We start from the raw sequence: 16,673 nt of genomic DNA, 5'->3' as shown, positions 1-16,673 counted from the left end.
TTTTTAAACTTCCATGCAAATTGTTTTTTTTTAAATGAATTCTTATTTTAATTAACTCTTTATTGTAAAATTTTATTTTAAATTAAGTAGAAGTTAAATATAAATAGATTAAGAATTTTAAATTTACAATAACATTAAAAATGATTTAAATAATAAAATTATATAATTATAATTTGTAAATAATATAAATAATGAAGGGTATTTTAGACAAACCTCAATGTTTCTCTCCCCCTTTCCACATTTATATATTATATAGATATAGATCTATTAATTAAAAGTTAAGGTTAAATGTTGTCCCTTGCAGCAACATTTGAATGGTAGGTGGAGAATTTTAAGTGAAATGCTCAAGGAAAAGGAAGGAAAGAAAGAACACAAAAGATTTTATAGAAGTTCAGTTATTCGAGCCTATGTCCTCTCCTCAAGGCTCTCATTAAGAGTTAACTCCACTAAAATTCTTCTTTAGGTAAAAAATAAACCCCTTAGCAAATCTTAACTTTTTTACAAATTTATTTACACTTAAGAGCAATTTAATGCTCTATTACACTCAAGTTATAATAAATGCTCACAGCAATCTTGAACAAACTATCAAAACTAAGAAATTACAGCTCAAACTATCAAGCTCTCAATAATTAATTATGATAGCTCAAGTTTTAGAGAGAGAGAAGAAGATAATCTTTTAAACACAATAAATTTTAAAAGAAAATAGTTGTTGTCACTTTTCTCCGATCATAAATGGTCTCTATTTATAGTTTTGGCATGAAAATGATTATTGAGAGTATATTAAATGCAAATATAGCCATTCAACCATTCAAAATCTTATTCTATCGAGTTGTATAAATACAAGTTCGACTGCTGAAGTCTCTTACTTCAATGGCCAAAGGTTGGGCACCAAAAACATAATTTAAAAAGTGAACTTCAGCTGTCGAAGTTCCTAACTTCGGTTGCCGAATGTCACGACCCAACCTATGGGCCGGACCGGCACTAGGACCTGGACCAGCCTAAAGCCCCCGAGGCCCGTAGTAAGCCTAACTATTCATTAACCCAACTCTAAGGCCCATTTGGGCCCAATTTCAAGAAATCAACCGGACAGAGTCCGGCCATAAAATGGACCTTCCAACGGGGAGTTTTTGACTCACTCGACCTATAAACACAATAAATAATCAATTGGGGAGCTCAGCTCACCCTCCACATACTCATATCAACATAAAAATAAGTGGGAGCTCAGCTTCCTCATCCAGTCCATCAAACATGCAGGTGATAAAAATTTTACAGGTCCAAAATAACAATTTATATTACAGACCCAAATCAATTAAATATTTCTAATACATGCGGAAATTCTAGAAGTTTATAAAATTACACAAACATGAATAAATGACATGCGAGGGAGAAAAGCTGGTTAACCTCAAAAATATCCTCCTGTGGCCTGGAAAAATATTGAACAGGAGTGAGCGTTCGACTCAGAGAGTAAAATATCAATTTTAACCATAATCTCTATAACTATCTAAACTAATGCACCCTGTAGAGTGAAATATAACATCAGCAATAATTTCACATCATAACAGTAAAAAGGTAATTTGGAGCACTCACACACCCAGTAATATCAATCATAATATATGGGAGCTGTTCCCTTATACAGCTCTCTTAAATCCAACATGTACCAACGAAGAACTCAAGTCGGACTTTCGCTTAATAAACCAAATCGGGGTCCCAGCGAAGAACTCAAGCCATGTCTACCCGTCCTATCCATAATCAACACCACATCACACGCACGCCAACGCACGCACACTGCTCCAAATTACCACAACAACATCCATGGCACTTTAACAGTTATGAATGCAACATAAAACGTGCCTAGAGTTTAACTACATAGATACATACATATAAGTGATGCATGGGCATGCTTGAACATATAATAATAGTGAAATTATAATTAAAATTAATATTTTACTCACAGACTTGACGGCAATCACTGTGGTGGCTGGGCGGAGGAAGAAGGCTGTCCCGGCTCACTTGATAATTTTATTACAATCATTTAATAAATTTGACTCAATACAAACTAAGAAAAGACCAAATGCGTCCTAAGTCATGCCGAAAATCCGGCAAAGTCTCCCCTATACCTAGGACCTACCCGACCTGCAAAAGGGCTCAAAATACACTTCTATATTCACAATCCATATATCCACAGTTCAATCACATTACACAGCCCCTCCTGGGCCCATCCAAACAGTCATCCATCACAATATGTAAAATTTCAATTTAGTCCTTATAATTGACTCTTTTTGCAAAAACTACCCAAATGAATTCTAAAAATTCTAAAACTTTGCCCCGCAGTCCTTAGCAATATTACTAGGCTATTGCAAAAAGAATCATAATTTTATGAGCTACCACGAATATTTTACGGATTTTTAATCTCATTTAAGCACTAGAAAATTACGAAAAAGTAAGGTTCGGGTTTACCTATGCCAATTCCGACTTCGGGGACGCGCTCGGGACATCTGAAAATGGTGGGGTAGCCAAAACCTCATTCCAATTCGGAGACTTTTCCGGTAGTCGGTCTGTCTGGCCGGAAATTCACAGACTTGGACAACTGTCGAATTTCCGTGAATTGAAGATACCTACACGAAGCCCACAACACGGGGGTTAGCACATAAATTTTACAGAATTTTCTAAGCTCAATTAATGCTCGGAAAAATACTACGAAGTTTCGTGGGACCCACCGAAAAATGGTGTCGGAAAAATTTGAAATTTATATCGTCGTGAAGCTCTCGACGAGTGGAGTGCTCTGGTACTCTCGGTTTTCTCATGGGGTTCACGGTTTGAGAGAAATCTAGCCCAAAATTCAAAATGGGCTAAAACTTCCCGGACAAAAATTGGACAAACCGCTCGATGGATTTCGGTGTTCTTGGTGTCTATGGAAAGCTCTCAACAAGTAGATGGATTTAGACACAAGACCCGATCCGATTGGTCGCCGGATCGGCCGGATTTCGGCGGGGAAGATGAAGCGGCGCGCTTGCGCGTCGCGTCGCTCGCGGCGCTTTGCTGCGTTCGTGCAGCGCCGCGAGGAGGTGGTCGGGAGGCGCGCGGCCGGGTGGCTGGAGAGGCGACGGCGTGGCAAGGGGAGGAGGGAGGAGAGAGAAAACGGGAGAGAAAGAGAGAGGGGTCGGGACGCGCGTGGGGAGGAAGAAAAAGGAAGAAGCCGGTCCGATTCGACCGGTTCGATTCGGTCAGTTCGATTTAGAATACAAAATTTTGAATTTTTACTCAGCCTTGGGACCGAAAACGAGGTCTAAAAATTTCGAAAAAATTTCAGAAAACTCAGAAAAATGCATAGACTACAAATATATTTTTAGTTTTGCCACATGGTCTTTAAATTAATTTTTAAAAATCATCAAAGTTTATATTTTCTAAAAATTGAACCCGATTTCTAAAATCCAAAAAATTTCAAATAATTTCCTAAAATTCAAATAAAATAAAATATCAATATTTACCTAAAAATAATAAATTTAAAAATTAGGGGTGTTACACCGAAGTTCCTAACTTCGAAGTGCTATCTGGATAAAAAGAGCACTTAGTCTTTAAAAACTTAAAAACTATCATTAGAGTGAATTTCGGCTGCTGAAATTCTCAACTTTGATTGCTGAAATGCTCTCTAAATAAAAAGGTACAAAATGACACTTAAGTTTTAAAAACTCATAACTTTTTTACTCGAACTCAAATTTTCGATCTGTTTAAATCGTTGGAAAACTAATTTGATCAAATTTTCAATGAAAATACTTTCAAAAATAAATTTATATTTTTTAAAAGTGAAAATTTCTTTTTATTCTCCCTTTATAAAGAAAACTTTTAAAATAGAGACACTAAAACATTTAGAAAAGTCTAAACTTTAGCTAACATAACCAACCAATTGAGATTCACAAGATAAAAGAAAATTTTTTATTATAATATCTCATTGACCTTTGCTTCAAATTCTTGCTCTCTCTCATTCTCGATTTCAAGTAATTTCTTAATTTTGATTTTGTAATCTACAATCTTAACACAAACACTTTCAAGGTATATTGGTAGCACACTAATTATTTATTATCATTAAAACATAAATTAAAACTCCTAGGTCCAACGTTAAATTTATTTTATAATTATTAATCAATTTTCCTCTTTTACAAATAATAAATTTTACTAATTATTTTTTTTAATTAGTACTCTTTTTACATATTGCAAATAGATAAATAAATTATATATCTTGCCTCTTCATAAATCATATATTATAATTTTATTTTTATTAAAAAAATACTTTTCTATTTATATATATTTTTAATTTCATTGAATAATAAAATTTAATAAAATAATTATTACTAAAAAAAATTGATAAAATGATTGTATTATTTTATTTGAAATTTTAAAACGTATCACATATTTCTTATAATAACATGCAAAATTTTTTATTTTATTATCTAACATATGGGTTTCTAAATATTACCACAAAGTTAGACTAAAAAAAACGAGAGAGTTAGGAAATAATAATTTTGATTTTACATATAAAATAACAATACGTCTCCATTAGAATTAAGTTTTAAATGTCCTTTTGAAATTAAATGTTTTAATTTATAATAAAGAAGATATTTATAATATATTGATTAATTTATTTTTTAATTAAAACTAAGAATTTTTAATAAAATTATATTATATTTCTTAATAAAATAAAAATAAAATTTAAATAAAATATAATCGAATTCAAAATTTCTAAATAATAATGAATAGATATATTATTTTTTAACCAATTAAAATAGAGAATAATTTATAATTATAAAATTCAACTATATATATATATATATATATATTTTCATCCCATCATTCCCTCTTCATAGCTTTTATGTAATGTACAATTCCGCCCCTGGTTCTTTTTTTTTTTTTAATAATGTTATATATATATATATATATATATATATATATATATTTGGTTTCAACTCCCAACCATTGTGATTAGATAAAATTGCAAATGTATAAAAAAATCTCAACCCATTGAGTCCAATCTACCTAATGCATAAATTTAATTTAAAATAGACTAACCAGAGAACTGTTCAGTTCAATGATTTATTAATTTAATTGATTATAAAAAGATTTATTTTATTTACTTTAAAATAAAAAAATTAAAAAATATACCCAATTGACATTAAATTATTTTTCAGTATTTATTATACAATTGACTTGGCAAGTTGTTTTCTATAGCAGTTTCCGTCCAATCTTCTTGTCCATCGTCCTTAACCATTTTCTATCCTCTTATCTGTTCAATTCTTCCTTCTCCCCCAACCCTCCTCCTTTCCCAAGAAAATCATTCAAGAAACTGACCATCTAGCCATGGATAGAGAACAAGAAGAGATGCAGTTTCTTGGAATTTTCGACATCTACAAAGAATCCTACAAGATCATCTTCACATGGAGGAGGATCTTCAGCCAGATCACTCTTAGCCTGATTCTTCCTCTATCTTTCATCTTCCTAGCTCACATCCAGATATCCGAACTCATCTTCTCCAATATCATCGATGACGAAATACAGTTAGATCATACAAGCGCTGGCTCTCCAAGAAACAAGAAACTAAACAATCTCCTCTCCTCCGAATGGACCTATTTCTGGCTCTTCAAGATTGCATACTTCACTATCTTTCTTATCTTCTCCCTTCTATCAACCGCAGCAGTTGTTTACACCATTGCTTGCATTTATACAGGGAGAGAAGTCACTTTCGCCAAGGTTATGAGCGTAGTCCCTAAGGTTTGGAAGAGGCTCATGGTCACATTTTTGTGTATTTTTGCTGCTCTTTTTGCCTACAACATAGTTGCTGTCCTGCTCTTTATCGCATGGGCTTTTTTTATTTCAGAAACAAGTATTGGGGTGTTGACTTTCATTGGTTTATTGATTTTGTATTTCGTGGGTATTGTGTACATGAGCATAATTTGGCAGCTGTCTAGTGTTGTGTCCGTGTTAGAGGAGGCTTGTGGAGTTAAGGCCATGGTGAAGAGCAGGGCTCTGATAAAAGGTAAGATGTGGGTAACAACCATCATATTCTTCAAGCTGAATGTGTCTCTATTCGTAATTCAGGTAGCATTTGAGAAGCTGGTGGTTCATGGAAGATCCTTAGGCATGGTGAATAGGGTATCATATGGGATAATTTGTTTCTTGTTGCTTTTTAAGTTGTTTCTGTTTTTACTTGTAATCCAAACAGTGATTTACTTCGTCTGCAAATCATATCACCATGAAAACATCGACAAATCAGCCCTATCAGATCACCTTGAAGTTTATCTGCTTGGAGAGTATGTTCCTTTGAAGGCTAAGGACGTCCAGCTTGAGCAATATGAAGTTTGAGAACAAGTTCATGCTTATGTATAATTATATAGAAAAATAAACTGCAATAGTTTTTCTTTTTTCCTCCAATGCTACTGATCCTGTAATACAGTTTTTAATCTTCAGAAGTTATAAATCAAAACGATCTGATGGTTTGCTTTGTGAATTTCGTTTCACTTCCTGGAATCAATTTGAATGAAACTTTCCTGGAAAAGCTATGCGTTTGACCAAGAAGTACATTGCATTTGGTGGTGGGGCAGGTAGAGGCGTAGGGCTGACTTAGTCCGCAAGATATTAAAAATAAAGGTTTTGTCTTCTGACGAGAACAATCTAGAAGAGAATTTTCCAGGAAACACATCAATAGACTTTTAGTTTAGGACCCTGAAACTAAAGGGCACGCCAATGTCATTCGTTTGGGTACCGTACCAAACTCCTAGAGCATTGAACTTTACGTATCCGCCCCCACAAAAAAAAATAAGAAAACAAGCTTAGTTGTTGCGGTTTTCCTTTCTCTCTCTCTCTCTCTCTTTTTTTTTTAATCACCAACCATATTTTATATATTTTCATCCTCGCTTATCCTTAATATGTGAAACTATGAATTTTTCATTATAATTTAATTATTGACATTTTCATTTAATTATTGTAGATTAATCTTAAAAATTTTCAATAATAATAATAATATAAAAACAATAAAATAAAATATATATTACTGAAATCTCATGAAAGTATTAAAATTTTGATTTTCTGAAAAAATTTTCCTCTGTGCAAATTAAGAATGAAAATCCAAGAACAAGTAAAAGATTAGATGTACTTAATGCTATACACAATTTTTAGGGTCTTGAATCGTATCGAATTAACAGGAATTATAAAAAATTAAAATTATTTTGATATTTTAATTTGATTTTAGTTCATACTAAAAATTGAATTAGTAACTTAACAAAATTAAATCGAAAATTAAATTTATATATTTATTTTTTTTATTTTTTTTAGATATATCATATTCTTTTAATATAATTATATATATTTATATATTTATATTTAATTATAAATTAAATAACATTAATATTATATTTTATTTCTTTATATTTTCTCAATAATGTTAATTATAAATATATTAGATTATCTTATAATTCATAATTATAAATATATTATTATGCTATATATATTAATTCATAATTATAATTGTATTTATATTTTATAATTAAATATTAAATAAATAGTTAAATGTATATTATATTTTTATATTATTATATTATATTATATATTTAATTTTAAATTATATATACACTTTATATTAAATTATATATTTAAAATAATTAAAAAATATATTATATATATTAATAATTTAATTTAAAATTAAATATTAATTTAAATATGATTTTTTTAAAAAATAATTACATAAAATTCTTTTTAAAATTAAAATAAAATTATACTTAATTAAATCAGAATTGAAAAATCGAGAAACACACTAAATTGAAATCAAAATAACACAAAACGAAACTAAAACTATTTCTAATCTGAATTAGAATCACACACTCTAAATGCACCACACAATATAGCCTTTTGGAGAATTAAAAAAAAATTAAAATTATAAAATCAAAATGAAAATGCACCCTTAGGCCCACTGAGAACGCCAAGAAAAAAAATATATTATTATCTCACCTCTATTCAGATATTATGTATGCGAGCAAGGATGGGAGAATATCTTCCCACCTTAAATCTCCGTAACCACTTTTATAATAATATATTATTTTAAAAAATTATTTATTTTTATATTTTATTAATATTTAAATAATGGTTTTTATAAATATTATAATTTTAAAAAAATATATATTATTATTAAGATTGTTTTTAACTTATAATTTATTTTTTAATAAATAAATTTATATTATATAATAATAAATTAAAATTAAAAAAAAAATTCTCATGGAGAAATTTGCCTTGCTCCTTGACAGGAAATTTCCACCTAACCCTAATATTCTATAGAGTGGGAATAGAAAAAGTTATTTTCGCTCCTAACTCACTCCATTGTAATTTCTAATTCAAATAATAAGATAAATAACGATATAAATATTTAAAAATTATTAAATTAATAATTTATTAATCAAATATCTACTTAATAATAATAATAATATATAATAATTTAAATCTAAACTGTAGGCTTCATAAGCATTGGTTTTTATGATAACCAAATTCAAATAAAATCAAATTAATAATTGTCACGACCCAACCTATGGGCCGGACCGACACTAGGACTTGGGCCAGCCTAAAGCCCCCGAGGCCCGTAGTAAGCCTAACTGTTCATTAACCCAACTCTAAGGCCCATTTGGGCCCAATATCAAGAAAACAAACGGACAGAGTCTGGCCATAAAATGGACTTTCCAACGGGGAGTTTTCGACTCACTCGACCTGTAAACATAATAAATACTCAATTGGGGAGCTCAGCTCACCCTCCACATACTCATATCCTCATAAAAATAAATGGGAGCTCAGCTCCCTCATCCAATCCATCAAACATGCATATCATTATACGTTTACAGGTCCCACATGATAATAATATTACAGACCATAATCAAATAAATACTTCTAACACATGCGGAAATTCTAGGAGTAAATGAAATTACACAAATATTGATAAATAACCTGCGAAGGAGAAAAACAGGTTAACCAAAATAAAATCCTCCTGTAGCCTGAAAAAATATTGAACAGGAGTGAGCGTTCGACTCAGAGAGTAAAATATCAATTTTAACCATAATCTCTATAACTATCTAAAACTAATGCATCCTGTAGAGTGAAATGCAACAACAGCAACAAATTCACATCATAACATCAAAAAAGTAATTTGGAGCACTCACGCACCCTGTAGCATCAATCATAACATATGGGAGCTGATCCCCTATACAGCTCTCTTAAATCCAACCTGGTGCCAGCGAAGAACTCAAGCCGGACTTTCGCTTAATAAACCAAATCGAGGGTCCCAGCAAAGAACTCAAGCCGTGACTACCCCTCGAAGGATCGGGTCCCCAAGAACTCAAGCCGTGACTCGCCTGGCCCTATCCATAGTCCACACCACATCACACGCACGCCAACGCACGCACACTGCTCCAAATTACCACAACAACATCATGGCACTTTAACAGTTATCAATGCATCATAAATCGTGCCTAGAGTTTAACTACATAAATATATGCATATAAGTGATGCATGGGCATGCTGAACATATAATAATATCGAAATTATAATTAAAATTAATATTTTTCTCACATACTTGACGACAAATTACGTGATGGTCGGGCGGAGGAAGAAGGTGTCCCGCTCACACGACAATTTTATTACAATCATTTAATAAATTTGACTCAATACAAACAAAGAAAAAGACCAATACGCCCTAAGTCGCATCAAAATCCGGCAGAGTCTCCCTATACCTAGGACCTACCCAACCCGCAAAAGGGCTAAAAACACACTTCTATATTCACAATACATATGTACACAAATAAATAAAATCACACAGCCCCTCATGGGCACACAAAATAAATCATCCATAAAAACATATAAACTGTCAATTTAGTCATTATAATTTACCATTTTTGCAAAAATTGCCCAAATAAGCTCTAAAAATTCTAAAACTTTGCCGCATGGTCCTTAGCAATATTACTAAGCTATTGCAAAAAGAATCATAATTTTCTAAGCTACCACGAATATTTTATGGATTTTTAATCCCATTTAAGCACTAGAAAATTACGAAAAAGCAAGGTTCGGGTTTACCTTTGCCAATTCCAACTTCTGGAACGCGCTCGGGACGTCTGACAATGGGGGGCTAGCCAAAACCTCGGTCCAATTCGGAGACTTTTCCTAGCTGGTCTGTTCGCCGTAAATTCGCATCCGGACAACCGCGAATTTCCTCGAATCGAGGATACCTACACGAAGCCCAATAATAATATATAAAAATCTGTTACATTAATTTAGCTCTATCACATCACATGAGAAGGATCGGGAATGTATTTCTGAGCATGGAGATGTGAAACACGGATGAACGTGAGAGAGGTTGGGTGGTTTCATTGGAGAAAATAACTTTTGAAAGCTATTTTCTAAGCTCGATTAAAGGAACTATCTCTCAAGTGTTTTACATCATGCACGATCATCCAAAATTCAAAACACTCATGCGAAGCATGTCTTCCGATGTTTATATTGTCCTTCGAGGGTGGAAAGCCGTACTAAAGTTCAAGTGCCAAGTGCCTCTGCAACTTTCTCCAAAAGATATTATGGAAAACTCCATGCAAGACTATTTTTCGAATGTAGAGCCGGACAACAGAGTATGTAGTCTTTAAGAAGTGAGCTGATTTGGTCAAGCGGTCTACAATTACCCATATCGAATCATATCCTCGACAAAATCCATAGTGATCATTTAGTGTTCAAACTTCACCATGTCTCTCTTCATGCCATTCCACCAATAGCTATCTTTCACATCATGGTACATCTTGGTGGAACTCGGTGGTGTAGTGTGCCTCTCGCATGATTTCATTTCAAGTCTAGCCTCAAAAGTGAGCCAACGTATCCTCATCCGAAAGATCTAGGATTAAAAAAATTTAAAGCATCTACATTGGCCTTCGGATGATGCAATCATAGTCTAAGCTCCATCCATCTAAGATGTACTTTAAACTCTTGTGGATTTTAAGTGCAAAGACGCCATTTCCAAATCATGGGTGGAGAGATAGAAAATTTTTTTTTTAAATTGCTTATCTGGATGAATATGAGCCCCATAAACTATAAGTTCCATAGGAAATATGTGTCATGCCTTAATTCCAAACAAGATACTTAAACTTCAACCTCAAATTAATTTCATCTATTGAATCTCAACCATAAATAAATTATGTATGAATTTGTGCCTACTAAACTCTCAATAACTAGGTCAGAACCAAAAGCACAAGCTAAACTTGAAAAGAAAGAAAATATCCTCTTATATTCAACTACACCCGATTGTCATATTATAACGTTTCACCTAAGTTTCTTGGTCTTTATCTCCAAATTTCATCATCTCGTTATCATTAATTTTCCTTCTTGACATAATATTTTATAATTTATTAACTTTACTTATACATGATTCATATCTATCAGAAAGATTTCTCTCACTAATAAATTCTTCCAACACTAATTCCTAATTTATTACTCTTAACACTATTATAATTAGATTATACTATTGTTTTGAATAATTTGAAATTAGAAAGGAACTCAAGAAATTCATACTTTTATTGTATGATCTCTATTCTTATCCTTTAACTTACATAATACCCTTAATACCAATTTTATTTATTATTATTTTTATTATTATTATTATTATTATTTTCCATGTTTACTCAATTCCAAAACTTAAGATAATTCAAAGGATTTACATCCATTTATATATGATTCCTATAATGGAACTAGAATCTAGAAACAAATCCAATCCATCAAAACAGACTTAAAATATTAAGTTTACAGTCCAACATGATAATAATATTACACCAAATTCAAATAATTATCTAACACATGAAATTCTAGGAGTAAATAAAATTACACAAATATCGATAAACAACTAAGTATAAAAGTTAACCCATAATAAAATATCCTCGTAAAAATTTTTGAATAAAATATCAATTTTAACCATAATCTCTATAACTATCTAAAACTAATGCACCATGTAGAGTGAAATGCAACATCCACATCATTTTCACATCATAACATCAAAAGGAAATTTGGAGCACTCACACTATCAATCATAACATATGTTATGAATGCAACATAATTCGTGCCTAGAGTTTAACTACATAAATATATGCATATAAGTGATGCATGGGCATCGAACATATAATAATATCGAAATTACAATTAAAATTAATATTTTACTCACAAACTTGACGACAAATAATTACATTACATCTATTTAATAAATTTGACTCAATACAAACAAAGAAAACTTCTATATTCACAATCCATATTCAATCATATCAATCAAATCAATCACCCATCACAATACGCAAAATTTTAATTTAGTCCTTATTATTGATCATTTTTGTAAAAACTGCTCAAATAAGCTCTAAAAATTATAAAACTCTGCCCTGCGGTCCTTAGAAATATTACTAAGCTATTGCAAAAAGAATCGTAATTTTCTAAGCTACCACGAATATTTTATGGATTTTCAATCCTATTTAAGCACTAGAAAATTACGAAAAAGAAAGGTTAAAACCTCGATCAGACTTTAAATTAATTGAGGATACCTACACGAAGCCCAATAATAATATATAAAAAATCAGGGGTGTTACATGTTCGCTCTGGGCCGAAATCCTCACGGTTTTAAAACGTGTCAATAGGGGTTGCGAACCAATAACTTATAAATCCAGCATCTCTCCCGTGTTTCGTCGGTGTGGGATTTGCCTAGGGTGTTACAATCCACCCCCTTATGGGACTCAGCGTCCTCGCTGAGGTTTGCCCACCACAAATGTAATGGCCCAACCCACTAGTGATATTGTCCGCTCTGGGCCAAAGCCCTCACGGTTTTAAAACGGGTCACTAGGGTTACGAACCACCAACTTATAAACCCAGCATCTCTTCCGTGTTTTGTCGATGTGGGATTTGCCTAGAGTGTTACATGCTCTCTCTCCACCCTAAACCCAAGAATCCAATACATTTCTCAAATCAAAAAAATAGAAATCCATCATAAATCAAGCAATTATGAGATTAACAGAATCAATTAATTTAATGCCAAAAAAATGTCGGATTACGTACAAAATAGAACAAATCAAACTACATATCATCTGTAAAGTTTTCATTAATGAGAAAACCAAATCCGATCCGCTCAATATACAAAAGCAAACAAAATTTACAAAATATACAATGGACAAATAATTCAATGTTGTTTTGCAGTATTCGTGTGCGTAATTCCAACTCTTCAAATCAAACCATGCTTCACAACCTACACTACGTGCTCCACATATGCAGCAAATTCACTTGAAATATGAGTGGTTCTGACCAACTAGATAGCCTTTAGTTCAACAAACTTGGTCCTCCAAGCCTATACCAGACCAAAAAGTGGTATTTCAATCAATACTAAGTTACCTGTAATAGCCAAGTCTAGCAGTTGTGAATGGGATTTGGCAAGTATGGCTCTGGATTCTTGCACTATCCGCTATAGCCACCACCATCCAAGTATTGCAACATGAGGAGAGACAGACTGCTAACAACTGATTTGCAAAACCAGGAGAGATCCACGTCGGGTAGGATAAGTCGGGAGACAGAAACATGAGTGGGTCTCAAAAATCCGAATTGTTAGTGGTAAGATGAAGACGTTAGGAGTTGAGCAAATGGAACTTTAGGGAAGTTGTAGATGGCTGAACAAATTCAGGAGACGGAGTGAAAGGAGTAATGGATGGTTCGGTGGTGAAGGCAGAAAATGCAACTAGTGTAACCTGCTGGGTTTCATGAGCGCAAGGACCTATGGCAAAAATGGATGTAGAGGAAGTAAGAGAGAGTAATTTGAACCCATCCAAGAATAAAAAAGGAAACGTTTATCAAATAAAAAATTGAATCAATCTGAAAAAATCAATTTAATTCAGTTCGGTTGATCGTTTTCCACATAATTTCAAAAATGATATTAAAATAATCGAAGGGATAGTAAATAAAATTAACCGTAAAACTGAGTAAACTAAGTCAAGAAAGGATTACCAAAGGAGAATTTATGGCTGAACCAAAAATGCTAATAATTTGATAAAATGCCACTATCATTACAAGTGATCAAACTCACAGAGACAGACCATATGCTATAAAAAGGTAGATGATATAACCCATAATTTTCATGCATTTGTCTTTTTTCTTTTTTATAAGCAAAATTTTATTAAAAAATAAGAAAAATTTTACATAATCAAATTCAGCTAATCCCTGCATTCGTCTTTATTTAGTTAGGAGTTTGACTCTCCATTACAAAACTGATATCCCTGGCTATATTTTTAGCATCACTTGAAATGCCCATCAATCCCCTTCTTGAAAATCCAGCACAGTAAAGCCCATTTTCCCCTTTCCAATGATTTGGAAAACTTCGCTTAGGCATTCCTTCATCATTAAAAAGCTCATTCCCACCCTGTATTGCTCAATCAAATATAAATTAATTATCAGAATCACTTTAATATTGTCATCATAAAAGATGTATCAATTGGGATTTCTTTTCATATTTAGAATCATTTTGATATTATCATCATAAAAAAAATATCAATTGGGATTTTTTTTTTATGAATATAAATCCTGAAAAAGAATGGGATTTTGAAATTTAATGGGATTTTGAAATTTTCTCCCATATAATGAAAAAAAAAAAAAGTAAATTGTTTTTGTTATGGAAAACTAGTGCTGCTGATTCATACATACCTTGAGCCAGTTTCGGACAGTACTTTTGAAGCCAGTAGCAAGAATAATAGCATCGTACGAATTAATCTTGCCATTTTCAAACGTGATTTCTTTCCCATTTATACTTGTCATGGATGGAAAAACCTGCACTTGTAGATCATGCACCAGGAATTGATTATACATGAATTACATTATAAACATGAAAAGAAGAAATGAACATGCTTGAGTAACTATTTATGAACCTGGATTTCCCCTGATGTAATCTTCCCTATGGTTCCGACGTCAATGGTGGGAGATCGACCAGTTGCTTCTTTCAGATAAAATGGGCCTTCCTTCGGCCTCTGGAGGCCATATTTGGAGATATCCCCAAACTTAAACTTGCAGAGCATCAAAACAATGGTATCCACTGCGCTGCAAGGAAGAAACTCCAACATTCTCATGGCTAAGAACACAATTTCCTTGGTAACCACATGTACCTGCAGATCAAATAATTAATCGTAAAATGAAAACATTGTAAATATAATCGTTAGCTGCTTCTTTTTTTTTTTTTTTTTTTTTACTTTTTCAAGAAAGAGAGATTTTTACTGGGCTACGGGCAACAATGGCAGTATTAGCACCATGGTCATACAAATCATAAGCAATCTCCATGCCAGAATTTCCACATCCAACAACCAAAACATCTTTGCCTCTGAACTCCTCTCCATTCTCATACTCGCTTGAGTGCAAGCAATTCCCTTCAAAGCTATCGAGTCCAGGCACATCATCTGGTATCAAACCTTCACTATTTTCACCACTCGCAACAACTAAAAACTTCGCACCATAAGCCTCAGTTACATTCAAAGCCTTATTCTCTACAACAACACACCATTTCTTTGCACCCTCGTCAAAGAAAGCAGACTCCACAGAACGATGGTATCGAATGTTTATGCCAAAATAAGAGACATATTTATCCAAGTAGCTAATGAAGCCATTCTTGGGGATGAAAGTAGGCGTATCAGAGGGATAAAGCAGGTGGGGAAGCTCGCAAAATTGTTTTGCGAGGTGTAATTTCAAGCGATCGTAGGTTCTTTTTCTCCATAGAGAGGCATAACAATCCTCTCTTTCAAGGACTACGTTGGGGATATTGAGACGGTTGAGACATGCAGAAGTTGCTAGGCCTGCAGGACCAGCTCCAACAATGACCACTACTTCTTCCATTGCTGTAGCAATCTACTCTTACTGTTTGGCTATGGAATGAGAGTGAACGCCCTGAGCAATATTTATAGCAGAATAGGCCCATCATTGGCTCCTACCTTTTTTCTTTTTTTTCCTATTTGATAATTGCAGGTGCTTAGCCGACCCTAAATTTTTTGTATAAATGTTTAGTTGAGTTGATAATTACATGTGCTAGCGTAAGAAAATAAGTATATTTCATTAATTTTTATGTAATATTTAAAAAAAATAATAATATTTTGATAACAGAGCTATATGCATGTATTGATTTCATGACATGAATGTGTATATACATAATGATGAATGAGCAGAGAATATGGACATCATGTCATAATTATCTTACCATATTAACATGCATACAGATGAACACGGTTAACACCGAACGTTGTTACTTATATTATTTACCACTTTCTATATAGTGTAAATTTTACTGAAAAGACCATTGAATTTGGACCAATATGATTTTTTTAATATTTAATTTAATTAAATTTTATTAAAATAAATTAATTAATTACAATGTACAAATTTTTTTTAATTATGTTTAAATAAATTGAATTTAAATATTTCATAGGATTGCTAATTTTTAAAATATAAGTTATTAATAAAAATATATTTTAATTAAATTATTGTTTATATTTTATATATCCATGCATATTTTTATTTCTTGAAAAGTTATATATTAAAAATAAATAAGAATTGAGAATATTACATTTTTTTTAAAAAAAATAAAATTAAGAATCTCACTAAATTATCATTAT

At 32.2% G+C, this 16,673-nt stretch overlaps 2 protein-coding genes across 2 annotated transcripts; one reads left to right on the top strand and one right to left on the bottom strand.

Annotated features, from left to right (window-relative positions):
- The first annotated feature begins 5,352 nt into the window (after positions 1 to 5,352).
- Positions 5,353 to 6,354, top strand: LOC110645412 (uncharacterized). The gene has a single exon (XM_021798570.2). The coding sequence runs from the start codon at positions 5,353 to 5,355 to the stop codon at positions 6,352 to 6,354; it is 1,002 nt and encodes a 333-aa protein (XP_021654262.2).
- Positions 6,355 to 14,260: 7,906 nt separating this feature from the next.
- LOC110645414 (probable indole-3-pyruvate monooxygenase YUCCA11) lies at positions 14,261 to 15,900 on the bottom strand. The gene is made up of 4 exons (XM_021798572.2): positions 15,289 to 15,900; positions 14,946 to 15,179; positions 14,725 to 14,847; positions 14,261 to 14,443 (listed from the first exon to the last, which is right to left on the bottom strand). Exons 1-4 carry the CDS (start codon positions 15,898 to 15,900, stop codon positions 14,261 to 14,263), a joined length of 1,152 nt encoding a protein of 383 aa, XP_021654264.2.
- Positions 15,901 to 16,673: the final 773 nt, after the last annotated feature.

The sequence above is a fragment of the Hevea brasiliensis genome, chromosome 12, assembly GCF_030052815.1.
Source record: "Hevea brasiliensis isolate MT/VB/25A 57/8 chromosome 12, ASM3005281v1, whole genome shotgun sequence".
Classification (NCBI taxonomy): domain Eukaryota; kingdom Viridiplantae; phylum Streptophyta; class Magnoliopsida; order Malpighiales; family Euphorbiaceae; genus Hevea; species Hevea brasiliensis.
This window is presented reverse-complemented; position numbering and strand designations above follow the sequence as displayed.